The sequence below is a fragment of the Alternaria burnsii genome (assembly GCF_013036055.1).
Source record: "Alternaria burnsii strain CBS107.38 chromosome Unknown 731, whole genome shotgun sequence".
Taxonomy (NCBI): Eukaryota; Fungi; Ascomycota; class Dothideomycetes; order Pleosporales; family Pleosporaceae; genus Alternaria; species Alternaria burnsii.
The window spans coordinates 863,589-876,686 of NW_024066115.1; the positions used below are offsets into that span (position 1 = coordinate 863,589).

Here is a 13,098-nt window from a genome sequence, read left to right on the forward strand (position 1 = left end):
TGCGTGACCAATGACAAGACGCAGCGGCGTTGTACTGCATACTCGCCCAATAGTGCCTCGTCGAAATCGATTTTTGTTGCGGGGCTAGATATTGTCTCACGGCCTTGGACCGTACGCGAGGCTGTGGTTGTGGCTGATCGAAAGGCTGTCATGTAGTCATGCCGCGCCATATGAGATGGAAAGACACGGCCGTAGTGCCGGAGCTCGTTGCGGCCGTGTAGCGAGTACAGACACGCGACCCGCGATGCGGTTGTCGATCAGTGAGGTACAACAATAGCCCAGGTCTCATTCAGTCTAGAGCATGGACGGCCCCATGTGGGAAACGCTGTTGATTCGAAACGTGCAGTGGTGAGTTGGGAGGTTTGCATGAACAAGAACAGAGGTGAGGCATGCCAAGCAGCAGCGGGGCATGGGTGGAGGGGCAGGCGTGACGCTGTTGATGCCGTCAACACCAAAAAGCTATCGTGAGCTCCGTCACACTAGCAATCTCCACATCCACCCAATACCTACCATTGGCGCTCCACCAAGTCACCTATACACACCGCACGCTCACTAGAACCGCCTGTCATGTCACCGCCTGCCATCATCGCGCCGTCGATTCTTTCGGCAGACTTCGGAGCGTTGGGCAAGGCATGCTCCGATACAATCTCCCAAGGCGCCGACTGGCTTCACGTACGCGAGAGTGAGTTTCGGACTCTGGCGCACGCAACTGACACGTGCAGGTCGACATCATGGACGGCCATTTCGTGCCCAACATGACCTTTGGCGCGCCCGTCGTAACCAAGATTCGCTCACACGTCGATCGACCGACGACTGCACATGGCAAGGGAACATTTGACTGCCACATGATGATTGCCGAGCCCAAGAGGTGGGTGCGCGACTTCAAAAAGGCTGGCTGCGACCTGTACTGCTTCCACTACGAAGCCGCCGTCTCGTCAACCGCTGCAGACTCGCCCAGTGGCAAGTCGGACCAGAAGACATCCCCCAAGGAGCTGGTAAAATTCATCCATAACGAGGGCATGCAGGCCGGCATTGCCATCAAGCCAAGCACACCGGTCGACGTACTGTGGGAGATACTAGAGAACCCAAATAAGGACGAGGTTCCTGATGTGAGTTCATCACCCCTGCACCATCATGCTTTCATCACCGCAATCGATATCACCAAAGGGCCGCACGCGCTATATGGTGGTTAGAGAGGCCTCGGAAGTGGTCGAGCAAAGCGAGGCTGGGTAGGGCTGACCTTGTTGGGGCGTGGGCGGCACCCAGTGGCGGCGCTTAGGCATGCCAACTTCCGCAACGCCCGCTGTCAATCAGTCTTGACCTTGGCGCCCTTTCGAGAAGCCTGCCCCATGTTGCCCAATCGACTGTCCGTCCATTGGCCACCTGGCCATCCGGCCGTCCCCAAGGTTGCACGTCGGCACCTACCCGCCCACGCCGCTGGCTGCTCCCGCAGGATCAATAACCTCGATATTCAAGACTTGCATCGCCTAGGTCACATGCGTTGAAAGTCTAGTGCTGACTTTTGCAGATGGTTTTAGTTATGACTGTAGAACCTGGCTTCGGTGGACAGTCTTTCATGGCATCCGAGCTGCCCAAGGTAACCGCCCTTCGCCAAAAGTACCCAGAGATGCACATCGAGGTCGACGGAGGCCTGAGCGAAAAGACTATCGATCAAGCCGCTGATGCCGGCGCTAATGTCATTGTTGCTGGCAGTGCTGTTTTCGGTGCTTCAGACCCTGGCGACGTGATCAAGAAGCTCAGGGAAGCAGTCGATGGCAGGAGAGGAAAACTATAGAAACGCCAATGATCCGGACCAAGCGTAAATGCTGACGATGAATGTGGATGAGCGTATGTACAAATAGAAGTATTAGAGGCTTACGATATAGGTGTAGAAAAAATAGACGACAGCTGAGAGCGGGAAATGGATACTCATCTGGCGCGAAATGCCGAGTGAACAAGCGGTGTTCAGCCATATCGAGTGGAAGTTCGCATCATATCTGCACAACTGCTGACATGCGTCGTCGCGATGTTACACAACATACCGGCTAAGTTCTACGTCCAAAACCAACTCCTAGCTCGTACATGGCTCAATGTCCACAAAGGTAGATGATTCGGCAGATGGCACTGACAAGGCTGGCCTTTTTTCACCACATGATAGCCTGGTGAGAATCAGTACCGTAAGTTCTGATGTCTGAGTTCTGCTGCTAGGCATGCTAATTCTGACAAGGCGCAGCTCCCATCGCACAACGACCAGTAGTGGTGTGATCACTTGATTCCTTGCTCTCGATGAAGAAGAAAACTCGAGAACAACGTCATTTGGCCAAAATTCATCTTCGTCTCCTTTGCGTTGCTTGCCTTGAAGCTGCCACTCAAAAATGACAACACGAGCCGCGTCATCAACCAGGTCTTGGCATTGTATCGAAACATGCTCCGCTAGAACGTTCTTCCATTGCTATCGCGATATGGAGATGAAGTGCGGCTACGAGACAGCGGAAGTCATGTTTCAAACAAACAAGTCCATGGTACAGAACGTACCATGGCGGTCATTACGGGTCCCGGGGACCCATGGATCGCAAATACTAAGTTAAGCTTGAGCAGACAAGCCCCAAGGATTGAAAATCCTCGGCTTGTCATGGACTACACATCATTGTTTGAATAGCACGGTACTCGTCTTGGGCCGGACTAAATTTGTGACTAAACAAATCATCCCAGCTGAGCAATGGGGCTTCTATGTGTGCTGATCTGCTCATGTTGCGTTCATCAAATGGAACGAACAATAGCTGGTAAGCTGGACAGTCGTCATCTAGTACGGACACCGCCTAATGCTAAAAGTCAATGTTGAGCTATGGTACGTAAGCTCACGGGTCATTCCGCGTTTCATGTTGTCTAGGCCGCGCCATGGAACCAAACCACAGCGCTCACGACGTAACATCCCTAGTCCACAAACGAACTAAGCTGATTGACGGTTCTCCCTCAGATAACCCACTGTGAGAAGATCTCGAGCCAGGAGTCAAATGGCAGGCGTCAAGTAAATGACAACCCCCTTGACCTCGCAGCCACATACGTGGCTTCAGGGTAATTCTGAACCAGAAGCATCTTAACGCTGCGTCATGGTATCCGAGCCGTGTCATGTTGTTGAGGTTCAGAGAGGAGCAACTTCAGTATAAAGATGTCCTGCGCTGCTTCTCTCATCAACCACCCAGCAACTTTCATTTTCACTACTCGCACTTTTCTCTTTGCAGCTTCGTTTCAACAGCACTGTGTGCTTCCATTCACTTTACACTCATTAGCACCGCGTGCCTTCACTTCAACAAGCAGTACACCAACACCACTACAGAAATCATCTTGCAATATACAAAGTTTTCAAGATGGTCGCATTCTCCCGTCTCGCTTTCGCACTCGCCGTCACCGGTTTCAGCTGTGCTCAATCTTTCAACGGCGAACTCCCCAGCAACCTCCCCTCCGGCATGCCTCCTATGGGAACTGGAATGCCTTCTGGAGCTTTCCCCAGTGGCGCCGCTCAGCCATCCGACCACATGCATGGTGGACATGGCCATCGTGGACCTCGTCCCAGCGGTGTAGCTCAAGCTCAACACGCACATGATAGCGGAGTTCCTTTTGGTACTGGTATGCCTTCCGGCTTCCCGAGCGGTATGGCTCGCCCTACTGGTGGTATGCATGGCGGCCACGGCGGCCACGGCGGACATGGTAGCAATTTGCCCGAGCCAACTGGATCCTTGTCCACCGTTCCTACTGGCGTAGAGAAGCGTCAAGAGTCCGGAGAGCCCTCTGGTATACCGTCTGGTTCTAAGCCTCCTCATGGTCCTCATTCCCGTCCTACTGGCATACCTTCCGGCGCCATGCCTCCTCATGGTGCCCGTCCTACAGGCGCCCGTCCCTCTGGAATGTCTCGTGGACCTCGTCCTTCTGGAGCTATGCCGACTTATGCTCCTCGCCCGTCCGGCATTCCCACTGGTCCCGCTCCTAGCGGTTTCTCTACCTCGATCGTTCGTGCGTGAGCGAGTCCAAAGAGGGGAATATATCTGTGAGGCGATTCGACAGAGGATCGAGGGGCGTGCCGCGACAAAGTAAGGTGGTCAATGTTGTCTTGTGGTCTGCTGTGGTTTCATTCAATCTTCTTGTTTAGCTTTTACGCTCGTTTACCTGTACATACATCACAAATAGAACGAATTTGTACAATTTGGCATGATTTTCATTCTCTATGCTAGACAAGTCAGAAACCTGAGAGCTGAAGACATGCAACCTGCACATAACCTCGACTGGTTTCCATCAATCAGACATAGCATTGATGTTAGGCAAACCTTGTTGAAACGCCCGTTGCTGCTATTAGTTCCCCAAATCACCCATGTCACTCAATGGTGCCAGTAGTAGGCACAAGACCACGGTCCAACATCAAATCTGACACCAATCCCCAAATTAACATCCATGATTAGTGTGATGCAGAAGACTGGTCAGGTAGGGTTGTGTCGTATTCGCCTGGTAGGAGTTTGTAGGCGCGCCTCTCCTCACGTTCATCTGCAGAGTCGATTTCTTCTGATTCGTACTCATACTCATCAGATCCCGAATCTGATTCTTCTTCGACCTCGGTGTATATTTTTGTGCATCTGAGTGATTTTGGACTGGGCGCCCTCCTCAATTCGCGTATTCGGTCAGCATGCACCCTAAACTCCTGATAACGACTATTACGCTGCGTTCTTGGCGCGCTAGTGATTCCAGCCAGAGAAATACTGCTCGTGAGTTGTGTACGATGTGCCAGCTGAGTATTCAGAGGCGCAGCAAGCATCTGTCGATTTTGTTGCTCCTCAAGTTCTCTCGCGTCCTCATCTGTTGAGTCGCCGTAATCATTGAATTCAACCAGCGCTTCGTCACTGCTGTAGAAGGTGTTGTCGAATGAATGGAAGTCCTCTTGTTCAAACAGCTCGTGTCGGCAGAGCGGGCACCGGTTGTTGTTTGGCATCCTACTTTCCGTCTGTTCAACGATGCAGTGGCCGCCGAATATGTGGCTGCATGGAAGCTCGACCGGCACATGACTAGGAAAGGCTCTGTCAGTATACTACGGTGGTGAAGACAGGCAATTTTGAAAGTGTTTCTTACTCGCTGTTGTAATCCTCGAGACAGATGCTGCATTTGGTCGGCTGCAGTTTTTCAATGAATTTGTTCTTGGTTACCATTATGGAGGCCGAATTAGAGTGACCTGGGGATCGTTGCATGTTTGCTATCCCATTGGGGTGGGGTGAGCTCTGGATTCGAGCAAGCCCCAAGGGTCTCGGGTAAGGTCTCATGAAGTGGGCAAAGGGTAGAGTATAAAGGTGCGCGGAGTGGAGATTTATTGTTTCGCCTTCATTAGTTAAGTATCGGAGATATGATTCGATCTGCCATTCACTTCACCAATCACTCTACTTGTGCTCAACGGCTGTTAGGAACTGCCGGAGCTTGTTCACTTCACTGCCATTTTCACCGTCACAGCTCACTTCTATGTCCTCGAGCGATGACTTTGTGATATTGTGCGTTGGAACAATTGTGGACTCGAGCACAATCCCCTTTCCTAAGACAAGGTACGTGTCGTCGTCTTCAGGGCCTAATGTTCAGATAGTGGTAGGTGTCAAGACGGGATACATGAAGGTCGCAACGAATCGTACTAAAAGCCGTTGCAGAGAGGATATCGTGGCAAACGAGGAGAAGATATGGTAAACACGGAAGAATACTCGTGTCGTGGGATTCGAAAGTAGATGATGAAGCAGGGAGATGACATGTGACGAAACTTAAGCTTTCCATGGGCCTTCGCTAGCGCGTATCCATGCGGCGGATCTCCGAACATTTTCCTGAGCTTCTCCACACAACAACTTCGCACTCACCAAATCGTCTCACGCAGGTCGCATGAGCTTTGAGATGGCGAAACGAAAGCGCGGCGATCGCGACGAGCGACCTCCTGCCGATGTTGGCCTCGGTGCGACATTGGCGCACATGCGCGGCGAAGCGCAACCCGACGATGCGACCACAACCCCAGCTAATGGTGACGAAGAGGGCTGGACAGTAGTCGGCGGAACGAAGAGGAGACGGAAGGAACGCGGCCCACATGACGACCAGAACAGGCATCGCGCCTCGAACTCGCCTCCATCAACTCGCAGTCCCGACCGTTCACAGCACACGAACGGGCAAGGCATGCGGAAGGAGTCATCTCCGCCACCGCAACAAGATGCTGCTCTCGACAACCCGTTTGCGGGCAAAGGCGCGCAGCTGGGGACTCGAGCTTCTCCTGCCGATAACCCCTTCGTCACATACAAAGCTGGCTCTGAACAGGCAAGTAAGAACATGACGAGGGAGGAACGTAGGAAAGAGCGCAAGCTGCAAAGGAGCTATCCGGCCATTGAGCATTCACATCATGCCCGTCTCAATTCGCACGTGAAGATCACAGACTTGCAGTCCTTGGTGCTCTACCTGCTTGCGGATGGTAATGCGCCGCAGTGGGTTTCTGTACGCAGCCGTGCAAACATCCAACAGGTCGTAATGCTCATGGTTCCGGGATTAGACCTGGGTATGTTCAACGGCGATGTTGCTTTGGATACCGCACCACAGCCTGAACCTTCTGCCGCAGCGTCAACAACCGAAAGGGATGCAAAGCCCAAACGGCTGAACGTTTCGCGTGATGACTTCTATCCGGCTAGTCTCAAGGCGGACAAATTACCTGCATCACTGAAGCCTCTCGCTGACATCTTTGAGCATGTGTGGCCTATCAAGGCGATAGGAGAGCATCGCAACAACCAATACATGAGGGTGCATTCACCCATTCATACCATGCTAACCTCACAAATCCCCAAGACTCAAGAAGAGAAGCAGATGAAGAAGACTGGGAACCACAAAGGTCCCACGCCGCAGAATTCAAAGCATTGGGAGAACAAGCGCACTCGCATTACCGAGTACATGGCCTCCCTTATGGAACAACAAGAAAACGAATACGTACTGCATCCAGCTATGTTCACAACCTCAGAATCCAAAGAGGCCAACTACGAAAGAAGGAAACTGGCCCATCAGACTGCCGATGATGGTTGGGTTGATACTAGGGTCGCCACTTTAGAGGAAGGTGATGTGCCCGAGAGGGACATTGAACAAGGGAGCCTGACCGCTGGAAGACACATCATATCCGTCGACTGTGAGATGTGCAAAGCTGAGAATGACCAGCTTGTACTCACACGCATCAGTTTATTGAACTGGGATGGCAGCACGGCTCTCGACAAGCTTGTCAAGCCAGATGTCACCATTAAGGATTACCTGACCCAGTGGTCTGGTATTACAGCAGCCATGCTTCAAGATGTCACAACCACTCTCGCGGACATCCAGAAGGAGCTATTGGAACTGATCACACCACGTACGATTCTCGTGGGACACTCGCTAAATTCCGACCTCAACGCACTCAAACTGACCCATCCCTTTATCATCGACACAGGCATCCTGTACCCGCACCCCCGTGGACCACCATACAAGCAGTCGCTGAAGTGGCTCGCGCAAAAATATCTCAAGCGCGAGGTTCAGAAAGGATCATCAGGCCACGACAGTGTAGAAGATGCTCGGACATGTCTCGATCTAGTCAAACAAAAGTGTGAAAAGGGCCCGCGCTGGGGATCAGGCGACACAAACGCGGAGTCCATTTTCAAGAGGATGGATCGTTCCTTGCGACCGAAATCCAACGACGCACATCGTGCGGGAGCTGTCATCGACTGGGGGGATCCGAACAGAGGTCATGGTGGTCAAGCTCAAGTTTCTATAGGCTGCAAGACGGATGCAGAAGTAGTAGAAGCTATTGATCGTACATTAAAAGGTCAAGCTGAAGGCAAGGATGGTACTACAGACAAGATTGACTTTGTCTGGGGACGCCTGCGCGAACTAGAGCTTGCAAGGGGTTGGTGGGACGACGCGAAGACAGCCGACGTTGAGCTCATCCGACAAAACGCTTTGCAACGACTGGGTCTTCTGAAGGATGGTGAAGACGTAGACGTGGAAGTTCGTGGATCAGAGCTCGGCGATGCCGTCTCCAAGACCATTGAGCGCATTGGGCAGATATACGACGCTTTGCCACGCTGCACGGCCTTTATTGTGTACAGTGGGACAGGCGATCCTCGAGAGATTCGTCGCTTGCAAGCAATGCAACAGCAGTATCGTCGCGAATACGCTACCAAGAATTGGGACAACCTTAGTGTCAAATGGACGGATACGGAGGTGCAGGCTCTTTCGAGAGCCTGTCAAGAGGCTCGCAACGGCGTAGGATTTATCGTTGTCAAGTAAAGCAAGAAGATCAATGCATCGCGCATGCGCGTACGACGTGCAACGCAGCGTGTCGTACTACGCGGTGTTCAGGCGCGTATCGCTTAACGGATACCTTCAGACAGTGTGGCGTGTAATGCGATCATCAAGATGCACGGTTTTAGAGGTTGAGCACTTTCTAGAACATGCATTGTGTTTTGCAATTATCGGTAGAAAGCATTAAAGGCGGATTACTATCGTGCCAAGGGCGTAGGTACTGCATGACATCAATCAACATCCCTGTCCGCGCTCCCCTTGCTTGAAGTTAAATTAGTGCAAAGCTTTTCGCCGCCTCCCATCGGGGCGAAGACTGTGGAAATTCAACTCTATAAAAGCATAATCCATTTCTGCCTGCGGGTAATAATGGCTGCCTCGAAGTGTACTTATTTCGGGCGGCGATCGTTCCGGTATCATGGCAGCTACCGTACCATTTAGGACAATGCCGCTGACGAAGCCATGGACCGCAGTCAGGACAAATAGTCTAGCCAGACATGGTCGCGCATATAAACGTGGGCGCCCATATAGCCCCGGATACTGTATTATCCTCGACTTACCTAGGTATTTATGCTTATTGGCCCATGCCGGGGACCGGACTTGGCACTTGTAATCGTCGCAATTTGATAGCAATAAACATAGCCGGCGCGTGGTCCGGGATGAGTAAACTGCCCAATCGATGATACCTACCAATAATTGATATGCAGTAACACAAGCCCATGCCTGTACAAGTCGGCACTCCGTCGACAACAGGAAACCACAGCTGGAAAGCTCAGGACCGCACTCGCACGAGATGGAACAGCTAGCGTGTTGAGCTAGCGTGTTGAGCTTGCGACACGAGACGGCTTCAGGGCTTTTTCGCAATAGAGCCATCTAAATTGATAGCGAGGCACGCTAACTCCACTCGGACTCATGCATGGCTAATCATGGAATAACTCCTGCTAATTATTTCACTTGCCCTTTCCTCCCTCTGAACTAGCTCTCGACTTTCAGGGTTCCTCCTCCGCCGCAACCGCCTATTTTTTGTTGGGTCATACCATTCTCTTCCTCTTCGCTTCCAATCTCACTGCGCTTGCTGAAACGGTATCCTGGATTGGAACGCATACATTCGTCGCGTACCAGAAAACCGATAGTCCTGCTTACCTGGGTACACATTCCATCGCCAGACTTTTAGTCGTTGCTATCTAGACTCTTCGTGCAGCATCTCCCCTCACTTGCAGTTCTTCGCAAGGCACAACTGAGTCAATGGGCTGTGTCCACGGCGGGCTCCAGGCGATCCGGCACTGGTGAGATGAATCCAGACAGGGGAACACATGAACTCCAATCATCCATGGCTCAGCCGCTGGCAGTTGAGGTTGCGGAAAGTGCTGATGAAGCATCTGCACGTTCGCCGCCAGTCAATCGTGCGGCCAAAGCATTCTGTAAGAATTGCAAGAACAACGTAGGAGACTTTTACAACTCCTGGTACAAGGTCACCGGTAGCTACTACGTCCCCGCGCTTCTGGGCTCTTACAGTTCTACCTTGCAACCCATGGGCAAATTAAAACCGGCGTCAAAGGGCACCGAATTAGCAGGATGGTAAGCTCAATCCAATCCTCACGTTGATCTTCTCTTCGCATCTGTTTGCCGCATCTTTCCCTCATATACCCTTGACCGGCTATCAACAAACTCTTAACACATGAGTGGGCTTATCCCGGCTGCAACGGGTTACACGGTATTTTAAGTTTCTACCTTTAAGCGTACCCACGCTAGTCGTACCAAATCTTTTCATAGTATAGATTAACATCTATCAAACCGGTCCGCCCGCGTTCTGCATCCCGCATTCCGTGTTGTTGTTCCTTCAAACTCCCCAAGGCTTCTGGACTGACTTCGTACCAGTACCATTCAGCCTTTGTCTTGTCCCCACTCTAGTTGTCACAAGATAGCAATCGGGTTTACTGTTATCACTGCACCGGCAGGAAAGGGATCTTTTCGGTAAGTGACATTACCCATAGATGTTGCAAGTTTCTGCATGTTCTTGCATACTTATTCCCAATTTTCATGGTGAAAGTCATCGGCATTCATCAGCATGATGGCTGACATACGATTCGCTACAGTGGACGAGACTTCTTCAAGCTGGGTCGCATTGAATTGCAATGCGAAATAGCATCAAATCAATTCGTTGTGGTCGAACCTGAGATCGACACCTCATCGGATTTGTTAGCGAATGAAGATACACCCAGTCCGTCCTCGTCAGTTGCAACACCAAACGCATTGTCGGCCGAGGCCATGGAGATCGACTCGCGTGCACCATCTGTGGAGCATGCAGATCAATTTCGCGGTCGGTACCAGCAATCTCAGGATCGTGACATATTACAACAGCAACCGTTGCAGCCTATCGAAGGCAGCAGGCAGTCAGTAATCGCACCACCGTCGAGGCACTCCCCTTCGATACAAGATTCTCCATACATCGTGACGAAAGACACGACAAAAGGTTCACTGCAGTCTTCTTCATCTCATAATCAAGGGGCTCGTGGGTCTCGTGGAAGACCTGACGTTGACTCAACGAGCGGTCAGTTTGAAGCTCCAACACTGACGCCTCAAGACCGGTCTACTATAGAAAAACCTCAAACAAACGGCCATCACTACCCTCGTTCACCACAGGATGTCGGTATAGACGCTATGGCGCGTCTACAGACGCAGATGTCTCAAAATAGTGGTGCCTTAGCTGCGCACACTCGCGACATAAGAATTGGCCAGGAGGCGGTTGGAGCAATGGAAGAAACAATCAGAGAATTTCAGGCCAAGTTCATTCGACAAAGTGCCGATATCCAAAGAATCGAGATGCTGGCTACGAGGCTCCAGGGCGAGATGCAGGGCATCCGCCATACGATGGAATCCATTAACCATGAGTTACAGGCAAGTCGGATGCAGAGACAGTCAGCTAATTCGGCTGTGCCTCCTGCGGCCCCGTCTTTTGCGGCTCAAAGTTCAGCAATGGAGCTTCTCGCGCGGCAGTTGAATGAAGTGTCGCATAAGACGAGTGACCTAGACAACTTGAAGCTCCATGTCGAAATCATGAAGGATAAAATCTATCGACTCGAAGAGCGCGCCGCACCCGAGCCTTCACAAGCACCGCCGTCTATGTATCGGACGCCACAAGTATCAGTGGCACAGCCTTCGCAACCTGCTCCTACCGCCGCTACATCACACCAAAGTACACCAACATTGACGCCGATTAACGGAGCATCTCAGCCCATATCCAATGGTCAGTCTCAACAGTCTTCATTCGGAGCTCCTTCGACAACGGCTGCCACACCGGGTGTTCAGCCTACAAGTAGCCAGGCTAGTGGATGGGCTACTGTTAATGCAGGTGTGAAACGGACTCATCAGAATGGCGTCGAGACTCCGCAGGGAAGCAATGTTCATGCGCCCGAACCTACCAAAAGGCAGAGACTAGTGGACGATGGTACTTCGGGCTACACATCTTCACAGCAAACGCCTATGACAGATCACCGCTTCCAAACACCTGCGCATATCATACCGTCTCAGCAAACTGTTCCCGAATCAACGCATGGATCGCAATCGCAACAATCGTACCACGTCCCATACGCCACACAAGATGGTCCTTCGGACGCCAGTTGGCAACCTGAGTCTCAGCGCACGATCGAGCATCGACCGCGTGGGCGTCCACGTGGTAGCGGAGGTTCTGGAAGCCGGGGCGGTAGAGGTAGAAAGAGTATGCCAGCCCAGCTCCACAGTACACTCGGAACACCCGAATGGGAAAGGGATGATTGGCAAGGTGTTCCCGATTCGCAGACCAGTCCGGCTGGATACTACAATCACGTAGGGCAACCAGGACGTGGAGGCATTGCACGCCGCGGCAGTGGTGGCGGTGGTCGTGGCGGCTACGCAACCAGCGACCGTGCTAGCAGTCTAGGTCTACAAGGTGTGACGGGCGCTATGAGCTTTGGATCGCCCGGCGACCCATATGGGTCGGGAAAGAAGACGCGCACCAAACCCATTAGGAACGCAGATGGCGTGTTGATACGCAAAGACGGCCGGCCAGATATGCGTTCGCAATCTTCTGCAGCTAATCTCCGCAAAGTACACGAGCGCAAAGACGGTCAAGCAAGTCACTCACCTACAGGCTCGAGCTTCACGCCTACCAACCCCCAATACGCGATTTCGGCACAGGCACCAGACACACCAAGCCCAAGTGGCTACGTTGCCGACCCAAGCGCGACCGATAAACACAACGCAATAATGGGTAAGATGTTTCCTGACGGTATCGACGCAGCGCGAAGGAAACAAGACTATACACGTCAAGTTTTTGAAGAGAATCGTGATCATACCGCGCATCCACGATCGCGGAACAGTGGTCCGGCAACGAGGACGGCGACTCAGATCAAGAAGGAGCAAGTCGACCGGAACAGAATTTCTAGGACGCGAAGTCCGCAAGAGCAAGACGCAGACGTAGATATGGATGGAGCTGAGGATCATGCGGACGATGAGCGTCAGACATCTGATGAGAGCAGTAGTCATGTCAGAGGTGGTGTGCAGTCAGAAGTTCAGACTCAGGATGCGACTATGCAGGAGAATAGTAGCACCCAAGCTCCTTCACAGACTGTTCTAAAGACGCAGGCCGTCGATAGCTCGGTTACGATTGGAGCGGGATCTACCCAGACTCAGTAGCGAGATGGGACTACGATAAAGGTTGGAGCCATAAATTTTATTTCTTTGGCATTGTATATTAACCATTGGCTCACCAGTAGCATTCCCTCACCCAAAGAAGCTCTTCCAATA

At 52.0% G+C, this 13,098-nt stretch overlaps 5 protein-coding genes across 5 annotated transcripts; 4 read left to right on the forward strand and 1 right to left on the reverse strand.

The window, feature by feature from the left end:
- Nucleotides 1-567: 567 nt before the first annotated feature.
- On the forward strand, nt 568-1,795 carry GT037_006947 (ribulose-phosphate 3-epimerase; the record flags this gene model as incomplete). The annotated part of the gene is made up of 3 exons (XM_038931994.1): nt 568-672; nt 723-1,109; nt 1,529-1,795. The coding sequence occupies 3 exons, from the start codon at nt 568-570 to the stop codon at nt 1,793-1,795; spliced, it is 759 nt and encodes a 252-aa protein (XP_038785466.1).
- Nucleotides 1,796-3,368: 1,573 nt separating this feature from the next.
- Nucleotides 3,369-4,019, forward strand: GT037_006948 (uncharacterized protein; the record flags this gene model as incomplete). Its single annotated transcript, XM_038931995.1, has 1 exon — nt 3,369-4,019. One exon carries the CDS (start codon nt 3,369-3,371, stop codon nt 4,017-4,019), a length of 651 nt encoding a protein of 216 aa, XP_038785467.1.
- Nucleotides 4,020-4,450: 431 nt separating this feature from the next.
- GT037_006949 (uncharacterized protein) lies at nt 4,451-5,303 on the reverse strand (the record flags this gene model as incomplete). The annotated part of the gene is made up of 2 exons (XM_038931996.1): nt 4,451-5,051; nt 5,116-5,303. 2 exons carry the CDS (start codon nt 5,301-5,303, stop codon nt 4,451-4,453), a joined length of 789 nt encoding a protein of 262 aa, XP_038785468.1.
- A 607-nt stretch (nt 5,304-5,910) lies between these two features.
- Nucleotides 5,911-8,301, forward strand: GT037_006950 (rna exonuclease 4; the record flags this gene model as incomplete). The annotated part of the gene is made up of 1 exon (XM_038931997.1): nt 5,911-8,301. One exon carries the CDS (start codon nt 5,911-5,913, stop codon nt 8,299-8,301), a length of 2,391 nt encoding a protein of 796 aa, XP_038785469.1.
- Nucleotides 8,302-9,604: 1,303 nt separating this feature from the next.
- GT037_006951 (uncharacterized protein) lies at nt 9,605-12,987 on the forward strand (the record flags this gene model as incomplete). The annotated part of the gene is made up of 2 exons (XM_038931998.1): nt 9,605-9,891; nt 10,410-12,987. The coding sequence occupies 2 exons, from the start codon at nt 9,605-9,607 to the stop codon at nt 12,985-12,987; spliced, it is 2,865 nt and encodes a 954-aa protein (XP_038785470.1).
- Between the last annotated feature and the right edge of the window lie 111 nt (nt 12,988-13,098).